This window comes from Protopterus annectens, chromosome 11.part0, assembly GCF_019279795.1.
Source record: "Protopterus annectens isolate FY-2018-M chromosome 11.part0, PAN1.0, whole genome shotgun sequence".
Taxonomy (NCBI): domain Eukaryota; kingdom Metazoa; phylum Chordata; order Ceratodontiformes; family Protopteridae; genus Protopterus; species Protopterus annectens.
The window spans coordinates 238,579,543-238,597,220 of record NC_056745.1 but is presented as its reverse complement, the minus strand read 5'-3'; the positions used below and the strand labels follow the sequence as shown (position 1 = coordinate 238,597,220).

Genomic DNA, 17,678 nt, shown 5'->3' with positions numbered 1-17,678 from the left:
AGTACCGGAGGTGCCTCACTGTATTCCCCAAACATTTCTAGAGCCTGAAATTCCATTCCAACTCCGACAAACTAACAACCTGAAATCCTTCAAACTACTATTGAAACAAAACCTAAAGGTCTCATGACTTTGCTCATGCACCACACTTGGCTAATCCCCCGAAACTGTCTGAATGCACTCTATTCCATCCTGCCATAAAATTAATACATGGCCAGTAATCTTTATCTTGTCCTACATGTGTTATGTGTACTTGGTCACAAACACTGAACCATAATCTTCTTAATTTTACATTGTTACGAACTTTCACTTTACCACTGTCCTACTATTATAAAATACTGTGGGTCTAATTTGTGTTAAGTCTACACAGTCATTCTGATCTACCTTTGAATGTTTTTTCATATAATTTTATTGCCTGCATCTTGATTACAATATGTTTATACACTGACTATTCATAGCAATTTTTTTCAATTTTTTTTTTGTTTTTATTTTCTCACAATTGCATCCTCAAGCAATCATTTTCTCTCATTACTGTATGCTCAATTAATCCAGTAAACTCTCTATGTATGTATGAAGCATCTTTCTCTCTGTATCTTGTGGAGTTTTTCTCCCTGCATTTTCCTCCCAGTCAGACACACTAGTTAATTAATTAAATGATAGAAAAAAGCAGAAGGCATCCAGTGTAGTAAAACAGTATGAGGTGTTGTGGAAAACAAATTAAAATGTCTAAGTACAGTGAAGGAAGTGTAGAAAGGAGAAAAAAGCTTGAGCTTTGATACAAACACTTTCAAATATGGCAAACTAAGTGGAAACATCTACAGAGACTGAAAGAGTGCACTTAGGAAAACCATGCATGTGATTGTAGTTACAGTGACAGACAATTCCTTGTAATACCTGACCTAGTAGTGAAGCAAGAAACAAACAAAGCCATGGGGATATATAGAACTGGGTAAACTAAATTTTCATAATCCAGATGGAGCAAGATGGTTGAAATAAGACAGGATAACCTGAGGAAGCAAACTGCATATCAAAGCAACACTGTCCTATATAGAAAACATAATGAAAGTCCATAACTCAAGTTCCATGAAACGTGGTCAAGCTTTAACACATGGGGACAACTTACATTTTTTAGTTCAGAAGGGGAAAACTTACCATTCTGCAATTCAGAAAAGCCCTGCAAGAAGTGAATGTAAATTTCTAAAGACTAGATAAAAAGGAGGCTTTATGTGACACTCAGACATGGAAAAATCAAAGCTGCCTGCAATAGTGGAAGAAGGGGAGAGAAAAAAAATAAAATAACAAAAGAGGACAGGCAGGCATGGCAGACATTAGTAAAACCTGTGTATGACATGAAAGACTTGTTTGTTAGCATGACACCAGAGCAAAGAAGACATAAAACTACAAACAATTAAACACTCAACTTTCTGAGCTGAAGACTGGAAGCACAATAAAGGGGAATTCAGATTTAGCATGCAGAGGGAACCAAGGCATAACATACTGAAGGTGACAGCAAGGGCCGGTAAAATGTTATGGGTAACAGAAATTATAGTTAGGAGGACTTTGCAGTTATTTTATCCTTTGTAAATGTCATTGTACCAGCTGTGACACAATAACACACATATTATAGTTTATAAAAACTTTTTTCTGCATCATTTTCTTTCAACCAGACTTACGTAGTTGTCAACATCCTATCTCAAAAACCAGGGCCAAAGATAAGGAGAGAGTTACAAATCACAATTTATTTCTAAATATAGATACTGTTGTTCATTCAGAAAGATATTTTCCATACTTATTAACTGTCCAGATCTTCAAATAATAATAACATTTTGCCTCATATTTTAGTCAGTACTGTTCCTCATAAAAATGTATTTCTCTGGCAAATCATTCAGGACTAAAGTCACCCAACATCGACAGATGTTTCAGCTTCATATGTTATATACTTTAGGCAGTACATGCTAATGCAAGACCAATTATTCTTGAAAATGTCTTAAGTTTCTAAGAGCAGTATTTAAAATCTGTGCCAAATTGTGGGCATTGGTTCCCCCACTATGTATGACTTTGTCCAGAATCTTTGCACTAAAAGGTGAGGGCGATGGTATGGTATGATTTTTTAATAATATACCTGTAACTGTAATGTTTGTTAAATAAAACAACTTTAAACATCACCGATGTGTAATAAAACCGCACATTTTATAACGAAAATGGCTGCATTTTTAGTTCAAAATAGGTACCCAGAATTTGACACATAAAATACATATGCATTACAATGCTCCGGTGTGTTCATTTGTCTGTATTCACTTGTACAATCGACATTTTCCAGTGCTTCAAGCATGGCAAAGACTTTTCTTCCTAAAAAGTGTACCGGCTCGCACTAGGAAGGAGAACTTACATTTTTGTAAGGGGGGCAATAGGAAAATTTGTGAAGAAACCCCGTAAGAATAAAAAGTTTACATTTACACCATCATACGTCTCTGAATAATAAATAAGTAAAATAGTTATGTGTTTGTGGGCACGCGCATGCAGGTGTGTGTGTGTGTGTATGTGTGTGTGTGTGTGAACTGTCCCGGATTTGGACTCACGTTTTTATTCAGTCCCTCCTAAAACCAATGTTTTTGTTTTTTTGAGAAAACGTTATAAAGTACAATTAATAAATAATGACAACAGAGTTATATACTTATTTTTCTTCAGAAAATGCATACTGATTCTAATTCTCTTAATATGTGGATGTCTGATGTTAATGGTACTAATATTTTAAAAGCGTTCCTGAGTATTTCTAGATTTGTCCCTCATTCTGTTGAGATTCGAGCCTGATTGATTCAGAGCTCTTTGTGTATGTACGCGCGTGCGCGCACACACACACACACACACACACACACACACACACACACACACACGTGTCTATATATATATATATATATATAGATAGATAGATAGATACACACGCACGCACGCACATATAAATAGATATGTATACAGGTATATAAGCACACACAGTGTACACTGCACATGGTGACTATCACTGGCAGCATTATGGAAAACTACAGAATTAAGAAAGAGAAACTGATTTGCTGCACGGTAACTTTTTTTTGCGCTGACAAGTGTTTATTCGGCTGCTGTGTTGGGGATAATCACCACACACAGGCAGCTTTTCCTTTCCAGCCCAATGACAGCATTACCTCTGCGTTGAGTGTTAAGCAGTCCCTCGATCCCCCCTCATCTTTGTATGTCTCCGTCTCCCCCTCCCGCACTCTCCATTCCTGTGCTATATGTGGCTTTTCAGTTTGACAGTCAGCGCCAAATGTTTTCCATATTTGTTCAGCCCCCGTGATGCCAAATACCAGCACCGCCTCGGTTAGCACAGAGAAGCCTTTGGGGGGAAAGGCAAAAGAGCTCCAGGACATTTTATCAAATGGTGCCCGAGCAAAGCAACCAAAACAACGCTGCACTCAAGCCAAACCAAGGGGCGAAGCCCACCGAGGGAGTGATCGAAATGAACCCCGGGCAAGAGAAGGGAGCGCCAGAACAGAAGAAGGGTGACCCAGGGACCCCTAAGCCGAGCCGAGGAGATGACCACCGGACTTGTCTGGGCTGCCGATTTCCTTTGCTGATTGCTTTACTACAACTGGTTCTTGGCATTTCCATCACAGCTGTGGCCTTTCTTATGGCAGGCATCAGCACGTCTTTGCTAGTCAGAGACACTCCACACTGGGCGGGGATCACTGTAAGCATTTACTGCCTTTTCCAACAGCTCTGATCTAATAGTGACCCCTACTTTGCATGGTGTCCGGCTCGCCCACAAGCCCCAAACCAGCTGCATGTTAGCTAACAACAACGCTGTAGTGTCCCCACTCATAATTAAACGCACAACTGTCAGATTGCACAGCTATTAGTCATTTTAGGGGGGATGTTAATAAAAGAAGACACCGCCCTGAGAGCTCAGAGCTGAATGCATGTCATTTCTAATTTTATCTACTTCTAAGTAAACATGAAACTTGGAATAGTTTTCACTGTTGTTATTTACTTGAGGGAGTCGGTCCCTCTGCTTTTTGGTTTTAAATAAAAATGAAGGTGCACTTCAGGATTTCTAAAGGCTAAATGGAAAGCACTAATTAAAAATGACTTCATAGGGTGTGCCATTTTAAGAGTATTTATCGTTGTTGAACTGACCAGCAACTGGTTATAGGGATTTTTATCTACCCTGTATGTGAGTGTGGTGTATTTTAATGTCAGTTGGAATGAATATTGTCTTTCATTTGAACTAGGTAAACAGCAAGTAATGTGGATACTGAACATGCATTGCATTCTATGACAGAAGGGAACCTCCTTCTACATTATTTCAGTAGAATTGTTGTTGCTCTTACTGTTACTATTTATTGCGGGTGCGGGCTAGAATACGATACGTATGAATTTCCTGCGGGATAAAATACTGTGGGTACGGAAGTTCCTGATGGGAACACCTAGCAAATGAGTGGAGCTCTCCATCAGACGTGAACTCTCCACCTCTGATGGTTTAACTTGTGGCTGGCGATATTTCCAGTCAAAACGAGTGGATAACAAAATCTTAACAAACCAGTGCATAAAAATCATTGTTCTGCACCCAAAACTCTAAATGCAATATTGCCCAAAGTTGTTTATAACACACACTATTGAACCCATGTAAGAATCTGGCGAGGAGGAGGAGCTTTTGTCTCACTGGAATGATGACAGAAACCCCAGTATGCAGCTGACTCTATAATAAATAGGTTCTTATGTTTTTTCTGTTAATAACTTGGGTTGGTCTTTATGAGGATGAACAGCTTCTGGGACAAAAATGAAAACAGAAATGCTGTTATTTGTAACCTTAATTAGCTTTTTAAACATTTTATTTTTAAACTGTAGTGGAATCTGTTCATACATAATTACAGGCATTAAGTCACTTGAGCAAAAAGTGACCTACTCAGATTAGTTTACAGGTTTGGGTCTTGCTTCCTCCTTCCAATATATCACTTGTCAATCAAGTGCTTTGAGTTCACATGTGATGGTCTGTTTATAAAGTTAGAAAATGTGTTGTTTCATTTTTATAATACTTTGCTTTTTTGAATTGAAATCAGGAATGCTAATCTCAAGGTTTGGATCTGCAGCTTTGTCAAAAGTAAAGCACTTAACCTTGATTGGACATGTCTTGAGAAAACAATGGTATCTGTCACAGTTGTCTGGACCAACTAACTCTAGCTGCCCTGTGCTTGCTCAAAGAATTAAATGTACTTAGGCTGTCAAGATTTAAATAAGGAATAACAAACAAGAAAAGCATCACAATTTAAGATGCACACTGTCCTTACACACTTTAAATGGCAACCTGCATTATTCTGATCTGGACATCCCTGCCTGTTCCCTTGCCAACATATTTCTTCCAAAATAAAATTTCTAGAACGTTAGACTATAAAACACGTGTAGTTTATCAGGTTCCAAGGGTAACTATCATAGTAAGTGGTTAACTACTATTCAAATATTTCAGTGTTCAAATTTTACTTTATGTTTAAGTCCCAAAAATAGATTTGTACCTTTCAATATATACTGATCTAACCCGTGGTTGTGTGCATTCATATTTAACTTGTGATTTTATGATTTCATAAATGATTTGCCAGTGGTCTTAAATGATTCTTTTGGATTGCAAGTGGTTTGGCTTCCCCAAAGAAAATGCAAAACCGTAGTTTGTCTTGAATAAAATTTGCAAATGATATTTGAGAGCTAATAAATAAAATGTAGTAATTAATCCTTTTTTACTTTAATTAGTTATGTACTGTAATGGGAATCAGGAAGATTTTGGCTTTACTGTCACAGTGATAGAGCTGGATACAGATATTCTTGTATACCACACAAGCACACACACACACACAAACACACACACACACACACACACACACACACACACACACACACACACACACACACATAAAAGGCCACGCTGGATGAAGTATTTCTTTCTTTCAGCATGAATCATCATGATATACATTCTCATGTGACTCAGAAAAAGTTTAACAGAGTTTTCAGATTCCATAAATACTGTAACAGGGAAATTATTAGATCATGGCATATTTTTAAAACTGATACATTTTCTAGACTGCACTTCCCAAACACTTTAGCAATCCAGACTTTACAATGAGTGAATATGTTGATCCCGAGGATATTGCAGATATGTTCAAATGCATATAAGTGAACACACCCATGTGCACACACAGACACACACACACACACACACACACACACACACACACACACACACACACACACACACAGAAAAACACAAACACACACTCAAGCAAACACACTTTTTAAGAATCTTTTATTGAATTTCCATTATTAAACATGAATATGAAATCATAATTGAAAATATGAAGACAATACCCACTGCCATAGATAAATAAATAAAAAAGCAAAAAATAAATAAACCAATAAACAAATAAAACAAATACAGTGAGATGGTTATACAAGTGATGCCAATCCATACTCTGTTCTAAGACAGAGAGACTGTAAACTACTGCTTTTCACTGACAGCTACATTTCTACTGACTTATGAGCAAATAAAATGTATGAATCTGTAGAAGTACTAAGGAGGAATGAAGAACTGATTAAATATTAAGTTAGGTATAGATGCTGTTTGTCTTTTGTCTTTTCCCGGTAAGGGGTCGCCACAGCGGAACTCCGGTCCACTAATGATTGGCAGTAGATTTTTACGAAAAGCCGAGGTGCCAGCTTGACGCCCAACCTTCTATGAAGGCACGCCCATTTACGCACGCATGTCTTTCGATCACTACCTAACCACGGGGAGGACATGCAGACTCCACACAGAAGGCACTCCCAAGCCAAGCCGAGAATCAAACGGGAGAACCTCTTGCTGTGGGGTAACAATGCTACCACCGTACGACCGCGGCATATGGCTGAGTCAAACTAGGGATACACTCATGAGGTAGAAACTGTATTAAGCAATCTCTGTTGTCTAATACATGGAGTGTATGACTTGCCATAGTGAGGTACAGCAATAATTAATGGAACAGCTCACTGTTTAACTATCAATAAAACTCGTCTATATTAGCCTGTCAGGCATGCAGACTAACCGTTTTGTATAGAATTGTTCTCTGAAGATGCCACACCTATTCTAATACTGGTATGAGTGTTCACCACTCACCCATAGTTATCATAAGGTTGCTTTTATTTAAAGAGGAAGTAGCTAGTTCCATTCACTAAATCTGGTTTGCTAGTTCTTTCATTCTTGTATGTCATATAACATTGGTCTTTCCCATCTATGTGATACATTTTCCGGCTGATATTAGCGGGTCTATATCAGAACATCAAAAGTTCATACTTTTGAATGTTCTTACATCAACCCCTATTCAGTGAATGCTGAAAATAGCAAAACGACAGATAACCAAATTTTTTTCCTAGGGAAGAATTCCGTTTCTGTCGTTTCGCTATTTTCAGTGCTGTGGTGGAAAGTTGCGGGTCGGGTTCAGGTAAGTGTGAGATTGGGCATGGGTTAGGTGAGTTAGAGTTAGGGTGCGAGGGAGGTATGTGTGCGATTGTGTGGACGTGAGGGTTAGGGCGGGTTAGGTGAGTTAGGGTTAGGGCGCGGGTGAGGTGAGTGTGCGATAGTGACGGACCTTAGGGTTCAGGTTTGGGTTAAGGTAAGTGGATAGTTAGTGGTGTTTGTACAGTTTAGTGTAGGGTTAGCTGTAAGATTTTGGGTGTATGTGTGTGGATTGCTGTTTGTTTGGTGTGCTTGTGTTGTGTGTATGTGTTTTGGAACAACAACTTTTTTCCTTAGGAAAAAATTCACTGTTCTGAATGTTCGATGTTATCAGCTTTTGCTGATTAGGGGACGATGTAAGAACATTCAAAAATGTGAACTTTCAGTGTTCTGATATAGACCCGATATTAGCATTGTCTGTACAATACTGTGGTAAGTACTAGGTAGCCTGTCTACCACAAGAGGAGTGGTTCTTGGCCCAGGAATTGCAGTTTATTGATCATTCGGGAAGTTGTCCATCTCTTTCAACTTTCTGGTTTAAAAGACCACATCTGCACTTGTTTCCCATCTTTCCTGTAACTAACCTACTGGAAAGCACTAGAAAGCCTTAAACTGATACAAGCCTTCTAGTTTAAAAGAGAGACTTTGGAGTGATTGAGTATCAGTTTTCTGTATTTTCTTACTGTACTTAACTGTTTTCTGCCTAAATGCTGATTTTCCAGCACTTATTGTGATTTAAAAGCTTGTTTTTTTTCACATATTGTACTTATTTGACTGCCTGCACTTTTAAAAAGTTTTTTGTTTAAATGAATTGTTTAACTGTTGTAGGCTACACACTAAAGTGCTATAGCCTTTTCTGATCACTCGTAGTCATTTAAAGCTGTTTTAAATGTCCTTTTTACTGTTTTTGCCTTATCTTTTCCAAAAAAAAAAATATTCTTGTTTCCCGCCTTTCTAAGCTAGTATAGTCCAGTTTTCAGGCTAGTGCTGAATTCAGGGCTGTGTTACAAGTTTCTGAGTTGCCCATACCTTACTTGGATAGAGGGAAGTTTCTCTGTTCACCTGTGAGAGAGGGGAACTTTGAGCACCCATCTGTCCCTGGAGGAGTGGTTCCAGCCCAGATGTTAGTAGTTTAAAAAATGTGTTTGCACAGTTTTGTGCGCCAGTCAGCACCAGTTAGCTAGGGTTAAATTATTCCCAGCTCCACTAAGTCTCCTCTTCAGTTTTTCCCTTGAAACTAGTCTAACTCTCAACCTAAGCACTCAAAAAGCATCCTACACTCCAGCACTTGCTCAGACATAATAGCGAGCACTAATATAGCCCGACACTTGACTGCCCAGCAGGGCATGGCTCTTTATCCACCCCCTCACCAACCAAGCAACTAAGCAGCTCACACCACTATTCAGGCATGACCAAAGGGCAACTTCAGGTGTACTCTCCAGTCCAGCTGGTGAATCTGGGTATCCTGAGGCAATGTTACAACTGCCTCATGTACACAGACAGCCCTCTCCTCCTACCACAAAACACTAACATATGCGAGAGATGCAATTATACAGCCATACTGGAGGCTAAGGTCTTTCCACCCAAGACTGGAACAGACAGTCATGAGGAGAAGGTTAACACTTGCACCACACCTCCAGCATCACATAGACCTACTAAACCAGCACTGGAAAAAATACACATAAATCATACTCAGAGGCTCTAAATAAAAACCTGCAAAAGCATCAGAGATCTCCAAATTAGACACCCACAAAACTTGCACCTCCCGTCACAAACCAGGCAACACATAAAACACAAAATCAATGTGCCGCACAATCACAGCCCTTAAGGCAAAATAACATACCTAACACACTAGTAATAGGTGACTCAATAGTCAAGCACACTGACACCCCACTCACTAGGCTGGACATGGAAAAGGTTAGTTAGCTGCCTGTCGGGAACCAGAATCCGCCATATAACACAAGCACTCAGGTCACTCCAGAACAAGTACAAATATGACTCTGTCATTGTTCATGTTGGTGTGAATGACCTGAGACATATCTCTCTGGACTACATGAAAAGAGACATGGAAGAGCTCTCTGATCATGTAGCCCAGGTGGGTATGACCCTGACCCTGAGTAGCATCCTGCCCTCTCCAAGAATGATACCTCAGTATAAAGAAAAAATGATCAATTTCAACAATTGGCTAAGCTTCTGGTGTCATTCATAGGGGATCCAGTGTCTGTCAGCCTGGGATGACATGCTTGACAAGCCGCGTTACTCCGCAAGAGACTGCTTGCACCTGTCACCCCTTGGCTTTCGAATACTGGCCAAGGCTCTTGCTGCCCCCATATTGCCTTTTTTAGGCAAGGCTCAAAACTCAAACCCACCTCCATAAACAGCACAAGTTAAAAAATGAGGGTTATGCTACTCAACAGCAGGAGTTTAAATCTCAAAATGCATGTGCTCAAAGCACTCCTAAGTATGAAGAACGTCAACATCTGTGCAGTAACTGAAACCTGGTTCAAGGCTCCAGAGAGCACACCAGCACTACCGGGCTACAACTCATACCACATGTTTTGGCCACAGAAAACAGGCCAAAACACAAAAGGCGGGGGTGTATCCATATTCAGCAAGGATACCCACACCTCCAGGTTAGTGGCGCAGCATGATACTTCTGAGCTCATCCATGTGCAACTAACATTGGGCAAATCTGCAATGCAAATTGTGGCCTGCTACAGATCACCCTCCATGACCCCCCAGGACCACCACTCCGCCTTTCTGGAGACACTGGAAAACATGAAGGTCCTACCAAACACCCTGATATTGGGTGATTTCAATTACCCTACCATTAATTGGGAAAACTACTTGAGTACAAACTCCCAGGCTCAGCAGTTCCTGGAATTTATCAACTCAAAGCCTTGGATCAGCTGGTAAACTCCCCTACCAGAGGTCACAACATATTGGACCTGGTCATCACCAACATGGGCGACAGGTATTCCGTACCGGAGGTCAACCCATCACTGGTTAGATCACACCATAAACTAATCACCCTGGGCGTCCACATCCCACCACCCCCCCAACCAAGGAAACCACAGTGAAAAACTTTTCTAAAGCAAACTTCACCTTACTTAAGGCAGAGGTGGTAAGTTTCACAGCCCCCACTCTAAAGGATAACACTGTCCAAGATGCAGAATCCTTTACAATTGCATTCTATGAGTACCTACAAGGATGCATGGATCATGCCATCCCTAGCCAAACCAAGACTCTCTCCCCTAAGAGAAGGAAACTAGTCTGGTGGACCCCTGCCATAAACGGGTTATACAACAAAAGGAGGAAACTAGTTCAGAAAAAAGCAAATCCCAAGAAGGAAAGACATCCCTGATCAGTATCAGTAAGAAACTAAGGTCCCTCATAAAATCATCCAAGGCTAACTTCGAAAGAAAAATAGCCAAGGATTTGAAAGATAATCACAAAGCCTTCTTTAGCTATGTCAAGAATCTAAGTGGCAACTCACAGATATGCTCTGAGCTAGTGCAAAGTAGCACAAAATATACTGAACCTACTGATATTGCCAACATCCTGGCAGATAGATTCAGTGCAAACTTCACCTCCCTCTCACTTTCAAAAGGGTCCACAACAATACCGGAAAAGTGTAGTGTTCCGGAAATCACAGAAGCACAGGTGAAAACAGCCCTTTCAAAAGCCAAAATCACAGCATCAATGGGGCTAGATGGTGTCCCAGGCTGCGTCTTGCATGAACTACAGAACAAACTAACCCCCCACCTAAACACGCTGTTCAACCTTAGCCTCTCCACAGGCTATGTGCCCATAGAATGGCTCACAGCAACAGTTATTCTGCTCCACAAAGGAGGGGTCACAACTGACCCTGGTAACTATCGCCCCATAAGCCTGACTAGCCTGGTCTGCAAGGCTATGGAGCATATCATCATGGAACTCATTAACAAAGACATTGGGAACCTACAAACACTTGACCCGACCCAGTTCGGCTTTAAGGGCAGATCATGCCTACTAAACCTGGATGACTTTTTCGAGACAGTCACCAAGGCCATAGACGAGGGAAAAGTGGTTCACACAGCCTACCTTGATCTTGCCAAGGTGGTCAACACCATTCCTCACTCGGGAATTATAGAAAAACTCACCAGCCTGAACATAAACCCCTATGTCACAAGATGGGTTGCCAACTGGCTTACATACAGAACTCACACGGTAAGAATAGCAGGCTCCAGGTCCGACTCTAAACCAGTCACAAGTAGTGTCCTACAAGGCTCGGTTCTGGGACCCCTACTGTTCAGCATATATTTCTCAGAAGTACAGGCAAACACAGGAGAACTATGGGTAACCAAGTGCATCGATGACTGCAAACTGGCAGCCATAATTGATTCTCCGGCTGACACGGACATCCTTCAAAAAGGCCTTACTGAGACAGACACCTGGTGTCAAAGTCATGGCCTCAAGCTAAATGCCAAAAAATGCATAGTCATCCCGTTTGGGAAAAACAAAACACCCACGAGTTACCACATAGGCAGCAGCCCCCTTAATACAGAAGAGGTAATAAGAGATCTGGGGACCCAGGTAGAAAATAATCTCTCCTTTGACAATCATATTGCCAAAGTAGTTAGGAAATCCTTCTATGTGGCCCATCTAATTACTAAGGGGTTTGCATCTAGAAATAAAGAGGTTATAGTGCCCCTCTACTCGTCACTCATCAGACCCATCATAGAGTACAATGCCCCATTTGGGATGTACCTAACAAGACACTTCCAACAGCTGGAAAGACCACAAAAGCACCTCACCAAGAGGATTACTGGCCTCAAACATATGTCCTATGCAGCCCGACTGAAAAAACTCCGGCTGTACTCAGTGGTATATCGCTTACTCAGAGGTGATCTCTCTGCATGACTTACAAAGCCATGTCCAACTCAGAATTGATGGACATGCTCCACCTAAAGAAATCCAAGTCACTGTGAGCCACGCTCTCTAGTGAGCTAAACCTCGCCACAACAATAAATAGAACATGCTGGAGGGATAGATTCCTGTCACAGAGACTCTCCATGCTTTGGAGCAAAATTCCTAAATACATTAGGCAGAGCCCGTCAATAACACTCTTCAAAAGAAGCCTTGACGAGTGGATGGGTAACAGAAAATACACCCCTGGGATCACTTCATTGGCTCTGCTTGACAGAGGCTCAGTTAATTAATCAATGGGGCGGTGAAAGCCGACACACTCTGGCTAGGCTTATAAATGCCCTCGGGCAGATAGCCTAGTACCTACCTATGATCCTGTGAACCTATGAGACAGAGGAATTCCCATTAGAATGGTGACACTGAAAAAGGCTACTTGTTTTGTTAAAGTAGCAAGTCACGCAGAATATGTTGGACAAACTCAAATATACATTGCAAAATCTAGAGGTGGTTGAATATTAATTATGCTCAAGTGGGTTGAATGCAACCTGACTATCTTAGAGACCTTATGTTATGCAACAAAGGGATAGAGATATGTAGATACTTCCATGTCATGCACATATTTTGTGTAATGGGAAACTGTTTGTTAAATGGGTACGTGACTTGATATTTCAATATTAGAGTTAATGTTTGTTCTCATTCGTGTTGCTGGTATTATTCAAATGAATTTCAACTACTGTTTTAAAAGTAAGCTTATAAACAGATGTAGCACAGATATATACAACTCAGCTAGCTACTCATAGCGGAACCATGTGTTTGACTATAATTCTGCTCAATGACTCAAAGGTAAATGTTACAAGTTTCTTTTCTTCTCTATAGAACAAGTGAGAGAAACAGAGACATAGGTCCTCTAAAACAACACTGGAAACAGTTGCACATCTCATTGCTGGGTGTGATACACTTATGGCTGATAGTCTGCATATTGAGATGCATAATAATGCAACAAGATTGTTGCATTGGGGGTTGTGTAAACACTACAACAGAGAAGTAGCTGAGAAGCACTAGACATATGAACCATAAAGCATTATAGGGACTGATGAAGTTTATATCACATGGGATTACCCATTGTAAACAGTTCAAAAACAGATTGATAACTCCATAGTAGGCTAATGACCATCAGAGCTTTTACGCACGCACACACGCACACACACACACACACACAGCCAAAGTTATAAAATATCAGGATTTGCAATTGGAAATGAGAGCAATGTGGAAGAAAGATACCCAGAGTTGCAATAGTAGTTGCAATAGTAGTTAGAGGGACAAGGCTGCAATTATATTTAAATATGCTATGAATACATGTAACCTCAAATGATCTCCAGAAGGGGGAAATACTAGGTACATTGCAGGTGTTGAGAAGAGCACTCTAGCTCTATCAAAGACTGAAACTATACTAATTTCATGAACTCTAATCATGCCCTTACTTAGGAATGGTGTCCATTCACATCATGGTGTTAGAAACGGAAATAATTGGAGAAATTAAAGGGAGAAACTCTTTAAATGAAATGTTGCAATTTTATTTTCATTTCACTTCACTAATACAGCTGTACTACAGGATTTTCTGGTGAATTGATTTTAACAGGATTGCTCTGACCTGTCAAAAGCCATAGTGGCGTAAAATATGTATAAATGTACTTTCATGTAGTATGTATTTTAGCAGTTTCAGTTTATTTGTTTCAGTACAAGCAGAAGTCTGTACTATAGATTTAATATATATTTAATTTTATTAGGAATAAGAACCTAGTTGTTTCATTTTACATTTGTCAATGTTTTATTATGCTTTCCTATACAATGAAAGCAAGGAATGTTTATCACAAAATGTGCTGTGCCATACATTGTTATAGCTTTTGCAATATTCTGCATGTATACAGTAGGCTTTCTGTTATCCTGGGACTTATATAACTGCCCATTGAATTAGATTGTTTTAGTTAATGACATGGTAAAGCCATAGAGCTTTTTTTCCACTGTTAAAAAAAAAAAAAAAAAACAATGCTGAAACTTTTGTCAGATGTTTCAAGTGTATTTTGTGCTTTTAAAAACAGTGTCAGAATTATAGAAAAAAATGCTTTGTTTCAGTTTTAAATGGGTGAAGTTTATTTTTAGACCCGTATGTAAAACATACACCTACACACATGCACGCACATATACACAAACATATATCATCATTGCTAATGATCTAAAAATGCATAGTGGTTCAAAGACATGAATACAGGGTTTCACTACATATGACCGAAAGTTCATATGACCAAAGCCCATTTGACTGAGACCAAATGACCGAAAGTTCATTTGACTGAAAACCCATATGACCGAAAACTCATTTGACCAAAAAACAGCACTGGCAGGTATATGCCCTGTTCCCCACTGTAGTGCAACCCTGGAGTGAGAATATAAAGTTAGGAGGGGGTGAGGTGCATAGCCCCCCACACCCCCCCTTACTTTATATTCTCACTCCAGGGTAGCACTACAGTGGGGAACAGGGCATATACCTGCCAGTGCTATTTTTAGGACAATTGAGTTTTCGGCCATATGGGTTTTCGGTCAGATGAACTTTCGGTCATTTGGTCTCAGTCAAATGGACTTTGGTCATATGAACTTTCGGTCATATGTAGTGAACACGTATACAGACATCATGTATAACCGTGCTCCTAAGTCATATAAACATGCAGTTATAGTATGCATATTGTATTTGTAATGATATTCTTATAAGGCTGTAGAAAAGAACAAGGCCAGGAGTGTGAGAGAGAGGAAGAATCTCCATGCAAATAAATGAAAAAGTACAGATGAGACAAACAGTGTTCATATTACAAAACATTTAATGAAACTTATGAAACTGTCTCAAACAGAAACTGGCTAAGTGCTGGAAAGTTAGATATAACTGAATGAAATGGAACGTTACTTCCAAAACAGTTAGTCTAAAAGGGCAGAAGGCCTTCTTCCCTATGGTAGGACGTATATCTCATTTTTTGTTGGAATGTGCACAACAGAAGAGAGGATATGTTAGACAGGATAGATTGAGAGGCTTGATAGGAAGTGGAAGCAATTAAGGTAGTTTGTGCAAAAATACGGTTACAAGCAGACACGACTTTTCTTTCAAAGGAAGCCAACCTGGTTAATCCAAAGTGAAACCTTTGTATTCATTTTTATGCAGATTGCCGACAGACCTAAGTATTTTGCTGAATGTCATATGATCAGTGGCTAGGTTTTCATCAGAGTTATAAGCAAAGAGTGGGAGACAATTTTGTAAGTGAGGAATTAAAACACCTTTGTTTAAAGTCATTGTTGCTTCTTGTGTTAGAGGATGACAGATATAGCATATTTTAATTTTTGTTGATATATTCCCTCTTTAAGAGAAACAAACTAGAAGATAAAGTAAGATCAAGCTCAAGGTATATGTCTAAGCACCTAAAGGCAAATTAGTTATCTGGTACAGGCTACGTACGTCACTGAATGAAAAGACCTGCAAATCCTGAAGTCTCAGCTGAATTTTAGAGACCACTGTTTTGTTTGTGTTAAGATTAATATGAAACATTTTTTACCAGAAACAAAAACTGGTCAACTACATGTGAATTACATCTGAAGGCTGTATTTCATGATTGAAATCAGTAGTTCCAACTTAATGATGATTAAAACATCTGTGTAAAGAATAGCTGATAGCCCCTGAATGAGCCCTTGGGAGTGACATTATTAATTATAAGGAAAATTGAAGCTTAGTCAACCCAAAGTCTTGTTGAACTAATTTCACAAATGTTACTTGTGAGACATAAACTGAATGATCTGTGATATTAAAGATATTTTGCTGATCCACAGTGGTAGCACAATTAATCTGTTTTATAGCCGTTTATTACAAGAATATCACCTATCATTGAGGAGAACATTGTCATTATAGCATAGCCACCTCAATACTCTGGGTATTGATGAATGCATGCTGTGGCAGAGAAATAATACTGCATTTTATGACAGTTTTTTTCTAAAATCTTGGCTGAATATTTTGAGAAGAGTGACAAATGTGGTTTCCAGTGTAGCAACAACCTTATACTTACATAGGTTCATAGGTTCATAGGTTCATACTAGGCTATCTGCCCTAGGGCATTTATAAGCCTAGCCAGAGTGTGTTTGGCTTTCGCCACCCATTTTAAATTAATTTTGCTATGCCCTTTTTCGAGGTTAGTATACTGTGCCTCTGTGTTTACTGCTGCTATCAACTGATAGTACAACCTGTGAGAGATATAAATATCTGAGAAACATGGAGGCATCTTCTTGCATCAGTCCTCAGTCAAAGCACACTGCCAGGCTGATCAGACTAAAACATTTTTCACCAAAAATTTCAGTCCAAATGTTTATGTTTTTGTAAGATCTAACAGAATTATATTAAAATAAAATGTCCCCTGTGGTAATTCTTTCTCTTCTTTTAATAAGTATGGCTCATCGCTTATGCCTGCATGGATACCTATTATCAGTCTGAGATGCTCTATAAAGACTAATATCTCAGACCAATAGTTTTTGAGATATATGAGTTAACTAGCCAGTCTGTTTTACAATTTGCATGTGTTTCATAATATTTCTGGTATATTATTCCTGAAAAAATGGCTAGTGTACTTTCTTCCAGAGATATAATGCAGTAAATAAATTATTTCTCTTGCAACTTCAGAACATTATTTTGTTTTGTTATAGCACTTGAACCAGCATAGAGTATAAGGTCAATGCATTTTCATGTCCTTGATTTTTGCTCTAAACAAATACTCACTCTAGTCAAATAGTTTTGCTTACATAGATATATAGTTCTCATACTTCTGACTACTGAATATCCTGTAATAAGGATACCTCTTTCTTTAGGTAATGAATTATTGTTCAGACTCTTATACATGCTGATTCTATCTACTGTTATCAATAAAAAAATCTTAGTGGTTGGTTATAAGTCCATCCATAACTGCAATTAATCTTTTACTGCTTGTTTCATTGAATTTCAACCTTGTTCTTTGTTTACAATAATGTGATCTAATATATTAAGGCCACGTATGCTCCTTTTGCCTTTTCTCTTCTTTATGCTACTCTTCTCCTCCACCCACAGCATTTAGGCCCTTCAAAGAGTCATTCCTTTGACAGTGATAATATTTTCTAGTATTTTGCCCTTCCTGTAGATTGCCATCTTCCTTCGCTTACAGCACAGCTCTTTCTTTAATGAGTCAGTACTTTTTAGGCCTTCTTCTATATT

At 39.3% G+C, this 17,678-nt stretch overlaps 1 protein-coding gene across 1 annotated transcript in view; it reads left to right on the top strand.

Annotated features, from left to right (window-relative positions):
• The first annotated feature begins 3,081 nt into the window (after positions 1–3,081).
• Positions 3,082–17,678, top strand: part of SSPN (sarcospan) — a 153,798-nt gene continuing 139,201 nt past the window's right edge. Inside the window, exon 1 of the mRNA XM_044087659.1 lies at positions 3,082–3,718. Coding sequence (XP_043943594.1) covers positions 3,407–3,718 — 312 coding nt within the window. The 5' untranslated portion in view covers positions 3,082–3,406. The remainder of the gene's footprint in view (positions 3,719–17,678) is intronic.